Here is an 18088-nt window from a genome sequence, read left to right on the forward strand (position 1 = left end):
TTCTTTTGTATATATTTCAAAACTCACTTATTTTTTTCAAACTGAAAATGTAGCAGCAAAGCTTTCAACAGAGGACTACGCTGCAAATGTTTCTCATTCATGCTTCGGAAACAAGCAACTGTCTGAATCAACAGGCTACTACAATAAGGTGTAATAGTTGAGATGTTCCTTTATAATGGCCCAATGGCGCTTTCATACAGAAATCTTTCTTTGGTTGATGAATTGGCAGGTCGTACTTTTCTATTTGTCCATTTTGTCTTGGTCCTGCAACACAGAAACCCTCTAAATTTCAGGAGAAGGTTGTGGTTCACTGGTGAATAGTCATCAATGCTGCACAGAAAAGGGACATGTGCAGTTGTCAGTAAAGTAAATTTAGTTTTATATTCATCACATTCTTACACATCACATGTGCACATCTTTGAATCATAAAATGTCTTCTTAGCAAATCATATGTAAGAGCCTTTAGTGCAATTATGATTATACTTAATCTAAACTCCGAAGACGCAGAACATTTTGCTTAAGGTGATGGGACATTACACTAAAGAATGAAACTTAAATGTTGATACTTAAATATTTCTCATTTCAAAATTGACAACTGTGATGAAATTTAATACAAAAATTACCAGTTAAGGACGTTTGGTTTAGTTAATATTTCCTTTGTTAAAAGGTTGATTGAATTGTGTAGTTATAGTTCATTTTATTCTGTGGCACTTTCTGAGTCTGCCGGAACAAAGTCTGAACTTTGCTTTCGGTAAAGCTGTCTTGTGCTGGAAATTGCAGCTGTTTTTGCTTTTGTGCAGCTCCCAGCAAATTTACTGTAGATACAGAGGGCCGCTCTTTTCTTTGTCATAGCAATCACTGCACACATGCACAGAGAGACACACACACTTGGAACAGATGCTCCTGCCTCTGTTTGCACGTGAGGAGTACTCTTCTCTGACTCACGCATACACACTTATGGTTGCAAACACGCTTTGATGAATGGACGCTAGAAACGTGTTGCTGGTTTTTTTTCTTCAGCCTTGTCCTTCAGTGTGAAAACTGTCAACCGAGGCCATCATTTCTCCAAAGTGGACGTACAGTTTTGCCTTTTGTTACTCTCACATAGTCAACACATAAAACCATTCATGGAGAACAGTAAAGTTTATGAAGAAATATCGATTTTGTCAGCAATTTGGGAGAAAACAAACTTATACTAAAGGTTTGTTAAATAACATTAATCTTTTCTCTAATACATGTTTCTTACCAATCTCACAAATGTTCCATATTCAATCTATTACCGCTGTAATCACATCTTTTCTGAAGTTTCTATGACTTCAACCCTGCGTGGAATGCTCCTTGTCAACAATCCAATCAGTCATTTATTCAAAGCCACTCTGGCACCATCACGACACACAGATAAGGCCTGTGAGGACTCTGACAGCTTGTCATAATCAAATGGCAGAAATGGAAAACACCAACACCAACCTGCCAGCAGTGGATATTTTCCTTCAGTTCCTCTGGTGTTTGCCAGAACCTGAGACTAAAAGGTCAGTATTATTGTTTTGGACAAGGTTTAGTTTGATGTCATTGTTATGCTTCAAAGGGTTTCATCCACCTGCTGGTGTGTCATCGAGCAGAGGAAACAACTCAATCTTTAATAAAAATAAAGTAATAAAAACTACTTGAACGTTTCTGCAATAAGGTAGTCTTATGGATGTTTTTAATTTTACTTGTAAGCTTTTTGCTGTCTAAACAAAGTGGTTGAAAAAAAGAGATTAAAAAAAAAAAAGCAAACGACAGCTGTCGTGCTTTCTAATGGCCAGTAGAGGGCGACAAGAGCACACAGAGCAATATGAAGACGGCGTGACCCATTGGGAATAAAGGGAGAAGAAGAGTAGAGAACCGAGAACATGCAAGCAAAGATGTTCCTGTCTTGGAGACATTGGTTCAGAAGCTCCTTTTTGGTGTAAGGGATGTCGGCTGAACGGGAATCTCAAAAGCTGCCTGGGACCTGCTGAATTAACTGAGTCTGATATGTATACGCATGCATACGCACACACACACACACACACACACACACACACACACACACACATATATACACACACACACACACACACACACACACACACACACACACATATATATATATATATATATATATATATATATATATATATATATATATATATATATATATATATATATATATATATATATACATATATATATATTTCAGAGCAGAAAAACCAGTGCTGACTTGCAATGTCAATTATTTTTGGACTTAGGATGAGATGACGTGTGACTTCATAGTTAAGTTTCACTTTTGATCTTATTGTTGACATTGGGTGTAGCAGTTCAGTGTATTTGCAGTGCTCTGTGGAAGAAAGCTTAGCGATATCTGTAAGTTTCTTTAATATTCCATATGTTTTTTGTTTGTTTTTTTTATTTATCTGATGTTATTGTGTGAAGAATTTTGTTGTATACAGCAGATCTGTTGGTGTATCTTACAGTTTGCGGTTTAGATTAAATGCTTCTGTGTACAGTCACTATAATTCCAACATTTCTAGTTTGATAAGTATGTGATTATACACGTACACATTTAAAGACATAGTTCTACAAACTTTTATCCATGGACATAAATCAAAGTCTTCATGCTTCCTTTTTTGTCTGTTTTGAAGGATCCTCTCTTGATCATTTTGTTTTTTATTGTTTTAGGTCTTGACAGAAATGACAGAAATGTTTCAAGGGAAGACTTGGATATGTGGCTTCATCTGCCTTGTCCTTGTCACATTATGTGTTCAGTGCCAAAGTCAAAGCAAAGGTATTTAAATGGGCAAGAAAATTTAAGAACAGAGTAAACTTTCTCTCACAATAATGCAACTAAACAAATTGATTCATCAACTGATAAACTACAATAAACTGGCTATTTTCCAACACATATTCTTTTTTGTCGTATTTATGTCATATTATATTTGATTTGCATAAGTAAATTACTTGTGACTTATATGTACTACCAGAACCAGCCACTGGCAGTTCTGATTACAGTTCTGAGCTCCCATTATCCCATTACTTGGTGAAACCAACCAATAGAAACTCTGCTCTTGTTCACTAGCGCAGGCCCCGCCCATCAAATGCAGTTAAATTCACAACCAAAACTTTAGAAGTTGCAAGCAAAGAGGACTGATTTGCAAACAAAACTTTACAACTTGTAACCAAATGTTTTAAACTGTAAAGAGAATTGGACTTATTTTTATGCACAATGGTTGTAATTTTTTACTTACAAACTAAGTTTTGTTTGAAGAAAACTGTAGTTTTGATTGAAAACATAAGTTTTGATTGAAGTTGGAGAAGTTTGCTTTCTCAAATAGATATTCTTTAATTGAAACCTAATTCGTTTATATCTGTACAGAAAAAAAAAAATTGATTCTCACTTTTTTTTTCTCAAAAATAATTTTTGGTTTCAAATATAACTTATTTGATTGGATAATAAAGAAACAAATTTCTCTCCATAGGAGTTTCACATTGTGTGTCAGAACGTCCAATCAGAGGGAAGATAGTTCTGAAGCCTTCATTACACTCTTCAGTTTGGAGAGAAAAGTTTATTTTCAAGTTAATAAATGGGTCTGGTGCTTTTGTGAAACCATTTAAGCAACATTTGATGATGTTCTCTAAACTATAACAAAGCAATCCTTTGATGAACTGTGCAGAAAACATGCAGAGTCGCAGCTGCAAAGCTTTTCATTGTCTGTTGAGAACACACACAAAATTTCTGTGCACATCTACCAAAAACAAACCAGCTATTAAACTGACTGTTTAAATAATGAAAAACTTTTTTTCTCTTTGTCTACAGGCTCTACATGCTCAACACACTTAACACTCTTGATGGTTGGAAAAACCGGGTCGGGAAAGAGTGCATCTGGAAACACCATTTTGGGGTATTCAGCCTTCAAAGAGGATGCATCGCCCGAGTCTGTGACAAAAACCTGTCAGAAACAACAGGTACAAGATGGAGACAGGAACATTGTGGTCATTGATTCCCCTGGGTTGTTTGATACAATCCAGTCACAAGCAGAAGTGAAAGCAGGCATTGAGGAGTGCATCAGACTGTCAGTTCCTGGACCCCATGGTTTCCTGTTGGTAATCAACCTGCATTCAAAGTTCACTCAGGAGGAGCAAGACACTGTCAAGTGGATCCAAGACAATTTTGGTTCAGACGCGTCGGCTTTCACCATAGTCCTTTTTACACATCCTGACGCATTGCGTGGTAAGTCACTGGATGACTATATAGCAGAAAGTGAACATCTAAACAGGCTGGTAAACCAGTGTGGAGGACGATACCATTTATTCAACAATGAGATGATTTCAAACCGACTCCAGGTTAGAGAACTATTAGATAAAATTGATATGATGGTGACATCAAACGATGGAAAGCACTACAGTAGTAGCATGTACCAGAAAGCACAGAGGGCACGGGAAGAGGAGGGAAAAGAGAGGAGGAAGAGGGAAGAGCGAGAAAGACAGGAGGAGGAGGAGGAGAAGGCGAGACAGAAGAGGAACGAGAGACAGAAAAAACTATACGGTTGGTGTAAAGTATTACGTCGTGTTTCCAAGGCAGCATTTTTATTAGGAGGGTATTTTTCTCTAAGTTATATTATAAACCTAGGTTCTGTTCTTGACTTTGCAGTTGAAGACTGTGATTTGATAAAATATATGTTTGATGAGGAGTGGTAGATGTGACATAAAAAGTTACAGGTCAGTCAGAGGATGCAAATCTGGCAAACCTCACTAAGAATAACCTAAGAAATGATTCACAATCAAATGCTGTTACCACTTTGAGGAAAACTACAGGAAGTAGCTGAAACATGACAAAGGATTGTACTTTTTCCTACCTGTTTTACTAAAAAGATATAAAAGATATTAAAGAATATATGATACTAGAAAAATATGTGTGTTTTTGATCCAAGAATGTAAAGCTATTCTGTCAGGCCTAATTCAGCTGTGGATCCTATATCACTGCTCATTTGGAGCCATTGTGTAATGTTTCTTATGCCTTCGTTAAGGGATAAATTAGCTTTATTTTTCTTTGAAATACTTTCCATTCATTAAAATAATGCATCTTAGCAACAGTCTGTTACCATTTAAACTAGCCAAGTCAAGACACTGAGCGCTATGTTGTGCCGAATGGCATGTGTGACAATGAAAGAAAAAATATTATTGTATAAAATGTGTGATGAATTGGTTTTGGAACCAAGCCAAATAAAAAGATCAGGAAAACATAACCGTTTACATGTAAAAAGGTGTTTTTAAAGACCGTTGTGTATTTGAATAAGTTTTATCAAACAGAAGTAAGTGAATTAATATTAGTAAACTCATGTGTTTGTATCGACTCTACCAGTCAAAAGTTTGGACACACTTTTCCCTAAACTTTTGACTGGTTGTATATATATTAATTAATAAGAAAATACTTTTAAATTTATTGTCTTACTGTGAAAAGTTAAGTGCACTTATCAACTCCCAGGCCTAAACATACTAAACTTGAACTTGTGAAGGCAGCCAGTGGCCAATACGAAGTTGTTAGACACAGGATGAGATTTCTTCCTTCCCCTGACAAGCATTTACCCGCATTGACAACAGGATGCAAGACAGGCTAACAGTCTGTGTGAAGCGTGGCAGTGGTGGCAGTTTTTAGAAGGGAAAAGGTTTTACTTTGAATCTGCAGGAGTTTTGAATCTGCACCAAAAGACAGCCTGGGATAAAAAAAAATAAATAAAAAAAAAAAAACAAAAAAAAAACACTACAGCAGAAGAAACAAAAGGAAAAAGTAACAAAAACTAAATAACAATTAAATCAAATGATTTGATAAATTTAATATATTATTTCCGCTTTAATTCTTTGCAAAGATTTTTTAAACAATAGTTCTTTATATTTCCTTATTTTTTTTCTTAGTCTTTGCTATTTGTTTTTGTCATGCCGGCAACAATGAAATTCACTGATGTTTAAAGAATATACAACATGTACAAGTGCTTAGAATGATTGTTGTCAAAGTACACAAAATGTATCTTTGCTCAAAATATAACGATTATTTTTTCAACTTTATAATTAATGATATTACCTGAATCCAATAGCAGCAAGTCAACAAGGATATATAAGCTACAGTGAAAGTCTGTTTTAGGATAAAGTCTTATGGTTTTGACTAAACCTAAACATGAAAATGACTTGTTCTGTATCTGGTTGTTAAACAAGCATCCCATGGTTGAAATGCTGTCTTATATGTTATTCTGATGAGAAATTTTCAGCTTGTGTATGGAAATGCTTGATGTGAGCTTTGATGCAACGTTTATGTTATATTAGAGCAGTGGTTCCCAAATTGGGGGGCGGGTGCCCAGAGTTATCCCAAGCTAAATAAAACTTGGAGTTGTGGCACTGGACAAATTTGTAAAAGTACCAAGGGGAAACAATGATGAACCAACAAGAGCGGCTTCAAGACATTATTATCGTTGATGAAAAGGGGCCCTGCAGAAAAAGTTTAGGAACCACTGCGTTAGAGGTGCAGGATCGTATTAATGGTTACAGGAACAAACTTCTATCTGCTCATTTTAACTGAAGGGCATTTTGGGTTTCTACAAATAATGCATATTATGGTAATCAAATAATATTTTTGTATGTTTTGTTTAAAGGGTTTGCTTGAGGTTTCTGAGTTTAGAATCAGTTTTGTTATCAGAAAGATATGTACAGAGATTTGAGCATGTTTTTCATATGATTTCATTTAAGTTTGGAAACATTTTTTAAATAAAGTGACACAAATAAAATGGATTTTTTTTTTTTTTGTCTATTAATTTATTTTCCAGTTCTACTACTGATTTATTGATTATAGTCAGATACAAAAAACAAACAAACAAAAAAGCAAGACATTTTAAACATCTTTATTGTTTTCTCCAACAGATTATTTGAATCTGAAAGGAGGAAACATAAACAATGAAGGGATGTGACGCACTTTTAAGGCTTGCTTGACTCACCCCATGTGAACAGAAAGACTTAATTATGCCGTTAAAAACAGGTTACAGAAGGAGATTAAACAACGACAATGTTGTTTCGATGGTGTTGTTAAACACAGCATTTCAGCCATGCCAAAAGACAAATCTGTTCAGCACATTCATAGAAACATGCACAGCCATGGTATTTGCATATGCAGACCTAATCCAAAGACAATGCAAGGAAATGGGAAGACCCCAGTGTGTAGCCGAGACTTCCAGAAGTTTCCCAGAACAGTAATGTGAAAGTTGAGCGAAAGGTGCTCATATAAAATCACAACTCAGATCTGGAAGAATATATTTTAGCCACCTGGGACGAGAACAAAGTGGATCACAAGGATGGCTGAAGGTAAACCATTATTCCTGTCTGAACACTGAAACTTTAATCCTTGAAGACATCAGGAAGTAACGGTAACATGAGACAGTGATACTGAAAGGGGAACAGAAGAGAAACAAGAAAAAGCAGCTTAATAATAATAGCATAGATTAATCATAATGACAACATGGATTTACAATTTTGATAGTCTTTTATTTCTTATCGGCCTGATTTGATGATTTTTCATGATGTGATTTTAACAACACAGCAATACAACTCAGAGAGAAGAAGCAAAGAACTCTGCCTCGGTCTGATGGGTGTGGTCTGTGTACCTTTGACGGTATGTTCCTTTATCCTTTATCACTTTATGATAGGAATAAGATTCCTCATCTACAGCTACCGTGTTACTATTTTAAATCTATACTTCATCAGTTCATAAAGATCAGTATCAGACTGTGTTGCCATGTTGTTGCGAGATTTAAACAAAAGTTTTTGCTGTTTGCTAAAATGTGTTTATTGGACCTGCTGATGGATGAATGTTCTGATTATATTTATCAAGTTATGCATACTGTGTGTATTCTTTGCCCTCAAAAAGTGATCACATATATTTTTGTATGATGATAGGTTAAAATAAATCATACAGATTTTCATGTTATATTTTTGAACTTTACCCATTCATTTGAATGAAGAGTGCTCACCTTGGAAATAAGACACACGCATACACACAAAACAAAATATATTATAGTTTTGGTCAATAATGATTAAATAAATGTTTGAAGTTAACATCTGTGGAATCACATATTGTTGTGAAAATGTTATAAATATGCAGGCATTGATTGAGTCAAAATGATTTAGTTTGTAAATGTTTAATTTCAATCGAATATTACATGTAACAATTTTTTTCATTCATTCAAAGTTTTCAGGAACATTTATTTTCTGTTGCTAAATTCACTTTTTTTCATAGATGGCTTTAAATTCTGAAACCCTCCTAATAAATACTTATACTTTGCTTTTTGATTTACAATGGGAAATTCCTTAATAAGCATAAAGTTCCATACATTTACAAATGTCCAGCTCCACCATTCGTTGGTTATAAACTATTTCCTTCATAGCGAACAACTATGTTAAAGTTGTTTTTTAAAACAACCATGGGTCAGGATGGTGTATTTGTAATTTATTAGCATTTTATTATTTATTATTTAACCAAATCAGTGGACATCATTCAGTCACCAAATACAAAAATAAATTCTTATACCATATAGTTTGATGTACATGTACAGACATTGTAGTTATGTTTGTTGCAGTGATAAACAGAAACAAAATGATAAAGCTATATTTTTATATTTATATTTTTAGAATATTTATGTTCCATAAACATGACATTATTATATATGTTCAAAGAACAGATAACAGATAAAAAAAAAATCAAATTGAGAACAGTGTAATTAAAATGAGTAACATATGAAACAAAAAACATCATGTCTGTAGAAGTAAAATATTACATATGTGTTAATAATGCATGCTTAAAAATGTAAACAGGGCAATCAAAACATTGTTTCTTAGTGATACCAGACACATAACTAGTCTCCCTAAATCAAACAATAACAAGGTGATGTAAAATCTGCCGGCAGAAATGTAAACATCAGCAAATTAAGGTTCTTTCCATTTGCACCGTATGATCAAAATAACATCTACAACTAATACTTCATTTTTATTTGTGAAAAGCTTCAGTTGTTTTCTGCTATCTGTTACAGCTCTAGATTTGTCTGGAGGGTTGAGGATTGTCCTAGTGGGTAAGACCGGATCAGGAAAGAGTGCAACAGGAAACACAATCCTCGGAAGGGCCGCATTCAAAGAGGACCCCAGCCCAGTGTCTGTGACTAAACACTGTGAGACACAGAGTGGGGAAGTGGACGGGACTCCGGTCCAAGTCATCGACACCCCGGGGCTGTTTGATACAGGCGTCACAGAGGAAGAATTAAAGATCAGAATAGAGGAATGTGTGAAGATGTCCGTGCCTGGCCCTCACGCCTTCCTCCTGGTGATCAGGCTTGGAGTCAGATTTACAGAGGAGGAGAGGAACGCCGTGAAGTGGATCCAAGATAACTTTGGAGACGACGCCTCCATGTACACTATCATGCTGTTTACATGCAAGGATCAAGCGAAACCTGACAATGCTCTGAAGGAGTGCAAGGAGCTGCGAAGACTATCCATTACATTCGGACGCAGATACCACGCCTTCAACAACAACGATGCAGACGACCGCGTGCAGGTTACAGAGCTGGTTCACATGATCAAAGAAATGGTACAGGAGAATGGGGGGAAACACTACACGAACGAGATGTATGAAAAAGCCCAGAGGAAGCTGAGGGAGGAGGAGGAGCGCATGAAGCAAGAGGAGCAGGAGAAGAAAGAGGAGGAGAGGAAGCTGTGGGATGAAGAGCGGGAAAAGCAGCAGAAGGAGAGAGAAAAGGAGAAAAAGGTTAAGAGAAAGAACATCCGAGTTGCCGCGGCTGCTGCTGTCGTGCTGGTCCTGGCTGGGGTGACTATAGCCGTGGGAGCTGACGTCACGGTGGCGCTGGCTTTAGGGGCCCCTGCCCTCGTCCTTGGGGTGTTGTGTGGATTAGCTGCCATTTCTATATGGAAAGGCATAAAATGTAAAAAACCTAAAGCAAATAGCCCAGTTTGAGGGTTTTTAAGGGCATACTGATCATTCAGCAAGTGTTTGACGTGAAATTTAATGAAATATTCTAAATACAGTATTAGTAAACATATTGATACACGTTGGCCTTTTTCTGGGTTAAAGTTTGACTCCAAAGTGCAACAGAAATATGTGAATTTAAAGGTGATGGTAAACAAAAGAAATGACACACAAGTCACGCTCTTAGTTTCTTTTTGTTTTCACTCTTTTATTGTTTGAATACAAATTATATTTAAGCATCCTTGATTTTTGACTGGCAAGAAAGAGTTGGATTTTTTTTCCCCTAAAGGTTTATTTTTTACATAACTTATGTGAAAATTGCTCAAAATAAAACATCTTCACTTATAAACTGTCGTTCTTTTTTCAAAGTGTGACGTGCATTTCCTTTTTTGCGTTATTATTAGCAGCATTACAAGCTCAAAGGAAATGTGAAACAATGACACGCATTCACTGACCGATTACACCACATGGAAGTGGCGACCCCACAAGGTTGCCCTCAGCACCTGCTTAAACCAGGACAAAATGACAAAAAAAGACCTCAAAATGAGACCCAGTTGTCATAATCTCACATGACTGTAGATGATTAGCCACAGCACATAGTGGGTTTAGATGTGGAAAATGTTTCTTTAATTCCAAAAAGTTCATACTGTGATGTTTCATCATTATTTACTCATTTCATCAGTCAGAGCAAATAGCATTACTTCTTCTTCACTAAGAGATAATCAATACAAGCAGGCAAGTTGTGAGGAATACTTTGCACGTGATGTTTGGGAAGCTGAGCATGAGATCATAGTGGCACCACCTCGTCGTGGCTTTTAGGCTTGTCTTTAGTTCCGCCCCACCATCCGGCAACTGCTCCAATCAATGCACCACCCAACATCGACATAGGATGTCTGAGCACTAAATTTGTAGCTCCAGTTGCAAGTTTAAGGGCAGCTGCCGTTGCTGCTACTGTAATGAGTGCAGGACCTGCAGAGCTAAAGCTTTCTCCCATTTTGCTCCACCACAGTTTCCTCTGGGCTTCACTGTATTTGCTGCTGGTGTAATGGCCCCCATTTAATAACACTGCCATGTGTATTTTTTCAAGGAGATTGGCTACCTGAGTGCGGTTTTTCATGCACGTATTGTCAAACACTACATAGCCAGCGTTACATTCATCAGTGAGCTTCCTCAGGTCAGCATTTCTGTCCAGATAGCGCTCAATGGTTGTTCCCTTGAGCTCGCCGCCTCTGGTGAAAACCACTAAAGTGTACTTTGAGGACGCCTTGCCAAAGTTTTCTGTGATCCACTTGACAGCATTTTTCTCCTCCTCTGTGAAACGTGCATCCAGTCTGATCACCAGCAGGAAAATGTGTGGTCCTGGGAGAGACATCTCGATACAGTTCTGTATTTCACTTTTCAGCTCCACACCAGATGTATCAAAGATCCCAGGAGTGTCGATCACACTTATCGTGCCGTCATTAAATTTGACAGTTTCTTTTGTGCATTTTTGTGTCACAGAGGTTGGAGACATTTCTTCAACAAAGGTTTTCCTTCCCAGGATGGTATTCCCTGCGGCACTTTTTCCTGACCCAGTTTTCCCCAGCAGGACAATCCATAAGTCCTTTACAACTGGAGAGAAAGAAGTCAGTGCAGAAAGAGAAAATGAAATGTTTACTTTGTGGTCTTGGGTTTTATGCGCACGCATGTCTTTACAAAAGCAATAACACTTGCCTTCATTTGAGGTGAATCCCCCCATCTTGCAGCGAGAAGACATCTTAGAAATGCAGTTTAAAACTGACTTCAAACCAATAAAATCATGTTTTTTGACTCCAGGCTTCTTTGTTCTCATCTAAATATGTCTGTCGTTCTGTGTGCTCTTATAGCTGCCCGGTTGTCCCTCCCCTTATTCCTTTCCCTGCGCCTGCTGGAGCTTCCAGTGAAATGAAACTTATCCCCAGTTTCACAGGAAAGGAAACTCAAAACAGCTTCTCCAACAGGGTTGAAAACAAGGTTTATCTGCACACAGGCGACATTTTAATCTCATCTCTGGGATGCACTATACTGCAACTAATTATGCATCACATGTTTAAACAGAAATTTAAATTGTCAGGATTATCCACTAATCTGTCGTGTTTGTTGATGAATTATAATGAAATATTGCACAATAAAATTGTTATTGACTCTACTTCCAGAGACGTGCCATGAATACAACAACCTAAAATGTTTTTTTGTTTGTTTTGTTTTGTTTCTTTTATATATATATATATATATATATATATATATATATCACAAATGAAAAACTACCATGTATGATTGGCATTAAATTACTTTTACAGCACTGGTGAATGACCATCTGATTCAGGCCACAAATCTGACATGTCAGCATTTGCAGAGACAGGTGGAGCTAGTTTCTGCAGCTTCTCTGCCACTTTACTAGAAGATGTGAACAGTGTAGAGTAATAAATATGTTGAGAGTATTTTTATATTTACAGTTTCAAACAGAAGAGTAAAATTAAATTATGCAAATTATTTACATTTTCCTTTGTTTTAAGCACCTCTCTGATGAAACTAATTTGTTTTAAACATAAAACCAGAAGGTAAAAAGATCGTCACAATTTTTTTACTTTGTTATAAAAAAAATAAATTTTAAAAAAAAAAAAAATGGCCAAACTTGTTTGGATATCTTTGACAAAAACATTCATTCAAATATGGTCGAGAAGCTTGTAAAGAAGGAAGGGGAGGAAAAAAAAGTTGTGTAGGCGGGAGTGTATGTCCCGATGCAGAAATCATACGTAGTTTGTCTACTTCCTAATTACACCATGGTTCCAGAGTTCCGCCAGGGGCAGTCCTGTCAAGAATCCTACCAGACGGCACAGAAAATGACTAACATCTGTGTCTATGCAAAGTCATAAAAAGGAAAACCTGGGGCTCACTCCTCCTTACTGACTCAGAAAAATGCCAAAGCCCTCATAGGAATGTGGCATAAATGCCTTTCAAACCATCCGCACACAACTAATCTACAGTACTTCTTCACAACCCAAGTGGTTAATAAAATGTTTCTAGGATGTGACCGCCAAAATTAGTCACTGAGTGGGGATTACAGGGACCTGACACACGCTGAATCCAAGCAATTCAGGGTGTTTGTTTTAACCTCTTTGCTAAAAATTCACTTTGTCGTACGTTTTTGCTTTGTAATTGCAGAACTAGACGTATAAGACGATGAACTAAGCGGTCAACAGAAAGTATCGGCACCCTGCCTCATCCTCTCCCTGCACCAAGCAACAACATGCCACAGTGATTAAGCTCCACACACACTCCACACACATCCACAGGCAGACATTCAGACACACGTTGCCCCCTAGTGACGGACATGCAGAATAACATCCTTGCCTCTATGGTTTCTTTTAAACAATAACCTTTAGTGTAAGAAGACATTTGAAAGCACTGAATCCATGTTCGCATCACAAACTGATCGTCATTCAGCTTCTCCTTCGCTTCAGTCCGCCCACTCCAAGTTTATGAGATGACAACATGGAAGCAGGCTGCAGAATCTCTAACAAAGTGTCCTTTTGCTGCTGTGAAATGATGTTTCATTTACTTGCAACACTGCGCTGTGAATGCGTGTCTGTGTGTTTAGTATGCGGTACTACATTGCTGTCCTCCCACACCTTCTTGTTTGAGATCTGATGGGACAAGCTGGCCAGTCATAACAGAAAGGACACCATCAACTCGCATCATATGGCTGCATGGCGACCACAAACGCACAAAGGAGCACCAGGACATCTGTGGGCATCAGAAAAGGTACATTTTCCACTTTAAACCAAGGAAAGTTTTTATTGTGCTGTTATTTTTTTGGGAGACTGTGATCAGAGCCAATTTTAAAAAGTGTAATCAGCTAAAGATCGTTTCTTTTCTTTACAGTTTAACTGTGAACAGTCAACTGCATGAGCAAACCGAAAGCCTCAGTAATCACAAGTGACCGAGCCAAGACAAAAAACCTGGACAAGTGTTTAAGTCACATTATTCCCCAACGGTGAGCTTGACGATGGCATCGACTGGCCTCCAGTTGATGGGCCTGGTGCTGGCTGTACTGGGTTGGGCTTGTGGGGCATTGGTGTGTGCTGCTCCTCTGTGGCGTGTGTCTGCCTTTGTGGGTGGTGAACTGGTGATAGCCCAAATGTTGTGGGAAGGGTTGTGGATGAACTGTCTGTCTCAGACTACAGGCCAAATCCAGTGTAAGACCTACGACTCCACTCTGGCCCTGCCCATGTCTGCTCAAGTGGCCCGAGGCCTAACAGTCCTCTCCCTCCTTCTCTGCGTTCTGGCCCTCATACTCGGAGTAGCGGGAGCCAAGTGTACTCACTGCATGGGCGACAGTAACCAGGCCTCAAAGGCTCGACTGGCTAGGATAGCAGGAGTGCTCTTCATTGTGGCTGGCCTGGCTTACTTGACGCCCATCTGTTGGACTGCGTATACTATCATCAGAGACTTCTATGATCCAAATATCGCAGCGCCTTTAAAGAGAGAGCTGGGCCCAGCATTGTATCTGGGCTGGGGTGCCAGCGTGATGCTCCTGGTGGGGGGTTCTCTGCTGCATGTTGGCTCCTCGGCACCAGGAGGACGAGCACTACCTGTTTTTGGAGGAGCAGCGAAGAGCAGCCCACATCCAGGGACATCAGGAGAGGTGAAGCAACAGGAAAAGTCTTTTGTATGAGATGTTTTTTTTTATTTTTTTATTAACTTGCAAAGTAATGAAATACACTGAGGTTACAAGCACAAGTTTGGATTTACATGTAAATTTCATTATGTCTTGTTCTCGCAGTCTTTTAACACTCACTGATCTAATCAGGGTATCTTACTGTAAGAAGGCTCTGATTTTATTCTCATTGTAGGGTTGCTATGGGGAAAAGGATTGGCAAAGTCATTTAAAGTAAAAAAAAAAATATCTTACACCTCTTACATAATAAAACCATTTATAGATTGCTTTAATAAACATAACGTTCAAGGCTTTGTTTCAGGGTACAAAGGCTGAAATTAACTGTGGGAGGACTTTAGATGTTTAGAGTCTTATTAATGCATGTAACTTACATTTCTGAGATGCCACTCTGCCTCTGTTTGTGTGTGTGCACGCGTGTGTGTGGGTGGTCTGTGTACAGAAGGCCAGTGTGCACAGTGCATCTGTGTACGCCTGTGTTTTCAGAGAAAATATGTGTGGGCAGCAGATGAAGCACTGATTGTATACATGGATTTTTCTGTACTTTTTACATTTATTCTTTTCTATTTATGTTATCTATGACATAAACTGAAAGTCTAACAGCTTTTCAAAGATTGTGTGTAACATTTTTTGGTTTTTTTAAACAATACCTGTAAAACTTCATGATTTTTTGTTGCAATACTTTTCTCAGTTTTGTTTGACCAAATAAAATTGGATTGACTTTGTTTTCTTACGCTTTATTTTATTCAGTCAGTGAGTAATGTGATGTAGTTAAATATATAATTTATGTATGTATGTATATACAGACACACACACACACACACACACACACACACATATATATATATATATATATATACACACACACACACACATTTTTTTTATATATATGTAAATTTTCTGTATTTACATTCTTCAAGATACTTGATGGAAAAGAATGAGACATTTAGTCAATGCTTTAGTGTAAGGGAAGAAAAAAAAAAGAAAAAAACCAAGCAATATAAACAGAGATAAAACAAAAAGAGAAGATACACAACTGCATATCCTAAAAGGCTACTTGTTAGTACATGATGACAGGAAATTTAGCATGGATGTAGTCAGTGTTAGTTCAATTGACCCTGTGACGTCAAACCTATTTAAGCTGTCATAGCAGACTTAGTACACTTGGGGGCAGCAAACAGTTACGTTGCTGTCTGGCGCAGTCATTAGATGAGACATAAACATAGACTGTATATAGAGAGGACATAAAACAACAGAAAATAAGTTAAAATGATCATATAAAACAAAATTTTTCACCTACAGAGTTTGTGCTTACTAATATTAGACCTGATTACAACATCAGTCTTTAACCAATTTTTTATATTTTTTCTAAAATATGTGAAGTTTTAGTTTCCTTATCTCAGAAAGCACTTGCTTTGTTCACTGATTGACTGATTGTCTTTATTTAACACACTTTTACAATTTGACAAATGCAAAACTTGTGCAGCTGGGAGTATGTTGAAAGTTTAATTGTATCTCAGTTCCTTTTAGTTGAGAAGTTATAGTTGAGTTGTGTTGACATGTTAAAACATGCCTGTATTTGCAGCTATAAAAAAGATCTTCACACGTTAGAGGGTACATTTGGTTTAAGTTAAAAAAAACTTCCCCATATCTGAGTGTCTTCAGGTGATTTTCCTACACTCAGCCTTGCTGACTGCATCTCCTCTTCTGAATCTCCGCAGCCCTGTGAGACCACTGCAGTCAACAAACCAGTCTCACTCAGAACCGCGTCCTTCAACTCTGGTCCTCAAGGACAACCTGTACCGCAGGTTTAAGCTGTTTCCTTGCTTGCACAAGCATGTTGGTGAAATCAAGTTGCTAAGGAGACTTGCCTAGTTTTAATGAAGTGTGTTAAAGCAGGGAAACATGTAAAACCTAGAGGACAGTGGCCCACAAGGGCTGACATTCAAGGACCCTGACATAGATGTCACAGAATCCAGATTAAAATTCAGAGGGAACTGAGCTTATTTTTTCAGGGGCTGCTCTAAATCTGAGGTACATTTAACCCTTTCATAGACACACGGTTCAGGCTGTAGAGATGTTTAAGACACTGCTAAAATCTCACCTCCTTTCTTTGGCTCCCAACTCAAATGGAATATGATATCTAAATCTACATATTTCTTTATGTCTTTTATGCATTTTAAAAAATATGTTTATTACCTTGTCTGCTGTAAATTTTTACTGATTGTGAAGCATCAGGTTTTTGTTGTTTTAATCGTGCTTTACAAATAAACTTGACCCCGATTGGTGAATGAAACACTTTTTGACCAGGGCTTTGGTTGTTGTTTTACTTTGACATTTACTGAGAACCATCAAGTTGAGAAAACCCCTACTAGCAGGAACATGGGGAAAAATTACATTTACGATCAACAGGATTACTTGTATGTCATTAAAGGTACAGTAACCCTTGTACTGAAGTTTTCTTACTATTTCCCTGCTGAGAATTACAGCTGTTTATGTTCCCTGTAATAGACAGGTGTCATCAGGATGTAGCCAGCCTCATGCCTGGTAGTTGCAGGGGCAAGCTCCAGCCCCCCAAGAGACCCTGCATTGGAATAATCAGATATGAAAAATGCATGCATGGATAGATGTTTATTGTGCCTATATTTATTGTTTTTTTTAGATGAACTTCCAAAGGAAGAAATCAAATACAGTAAATTATGTGAAAATCAAGGAACAAAGGGATTCTTTCTATCACAGCATGACCTCAATATCACTTAAGTATTAGACCAATTAATTAATTTTACTGTCACAGCTAAATTAAGAGGACTATCACAACACCTGCACCATCTTCACTGCAGCCAGGGCAATCATGTCATATTTAGCCATTTTTGGCTTTCAGACCAGCATGTTCTGCTTCTAAACCATCATACTTAAGGTCAAGTTCACATACATGCTGCAACAAATACTTTCCTGTTTTGTTTTTTACATGTTAATGGAAGTCTTTAAAATACTGAAACCACTATTTCACAATAGGGACATACATTGTTTCATGAGTAAATGACATTAAACAAACAAAAAGTTCAAGTACAGTTGCTACCGGCTTCCGTAGGACAATATGAAAGAATCGTCAATAATTTTCAACAAGGGCATTAACATATTGAGTAATATCCACATTTATAGGGTCCGTTTGGGTTGTTTTAAGGTGGACACTTTAATCGCTGCAACTGTGGAGCAACAAAAATCCGCTCCTACCCCAAACAACTCATGTTTTCTGGGTTACTTTCTGTTTGCGTGAGAAAGTCGACCGTTGTCCTCTTAAAGAGACAGTCTGAGCGTTTCTTTCCCCCTCATTACAGCAGAGAGGATGCCTGTCGCTT

General features: G+C 37.6%; 4 protein-coding genes across 4 annotated transcripts; 3 read left to right on the forward strand and 1 right to left on the reverse strand.

Moving 5' to 3' along the window:
- Nucleotides 1-2680: 2680 nt before the first annotated feature.
- On the forward strand, nucleotides 2681-4716 carry LOC306773014 (GTPase IMAP family member 9-like; the record flags this gene model as incomplete). The annotated part of the gene is made up of 3 exons (XM_079262704.1): nucleotides 2681-2806; nucleotides 3836-4564; nucleotides 4670-4716. The coding sequence occupies exons 1-3, from the start codon at nucleotides 2713-2715 to the stop codon at nucleotides 4714-4716; spliced, it is 870 nt and encodes a 289-aa protein (XP_079118830.1). The 5' UTR covers nucleotides 2681-2712.
- Nucleotides 4717-7257: 2541 nt separating this feature from the next.
- On the forward strand, nucleotides 7258-10269 carry LOC306774572 (GTPase IMAP family member 9-like). The gene is made up of 3 exons (XM_079264667.1): nucleotides 7258-7365; nucleotides 7601-7672; nucleotides 9087-10269. Exons 1-3 carry the CDS (start codon nucleotides 7356-7358, stop codon nucleotides 10019-10021), a joined length of 1017 nt encoding a protein of 338 aa, XP_079120793.1. The 5' UTR covers nucleotides 7258-7355; the 3' UTR covers nucleotides 10022-10269.
- Nucleotides 10270-10820: 551 nt separating this feature from the next.
- LOC306773023 (GTPase IMAP family member 9-like) lies at nucleotides 10821-11720 on the reverse strand (the record flags this gene model as incomplete). Its single annotated transcript, XM_079262715.1, has 1 exon — nucleotides 10821-11720. The coding sequence occupies one exon, from the start codon at nucleotides 11718-11720 to the stop codon at nucleotides 10821-10823; it is 900 nt and encodes a 299-aa protein (XP_079118841.1).
- A 2006-nt stretch (nucleotides 11721-13726) lies between these two features.
- Nucleotides 13727-15455, forward strand: LOC306774339 (claudin-4-like). The gene is made up of 2 exons (XM_079264353.1): nucleotides 13727-13816; nucleotides 13937-15455. Exon 2 carries the CDS (start codon nucleotides 14061-14063, stop codon nucleotides 14727-14729), a length of 669 nt encoding a protein of 222 aa, XP_079120479.1. The 5' UTR covers nucleotides 13727-13816; nucleotides 13937-14060; the 3' UTR covers nucleotides 14730-15455.
- The last annotated feature ends 2633 nt before the right edge of the window (nucleotides 15456-18088 follow it).

This window comes from Telmatherina bonti, assembly GCF_933228915.1.
Source record: "Telmatherina bonti genome assembly, chromosome: 3".
NCBI lineage: Eukaryota > Metazoa > Chordata > Actinopteri > Atheriniformes > Telmatherinidae > Telmatherina > Telmatherina bonti.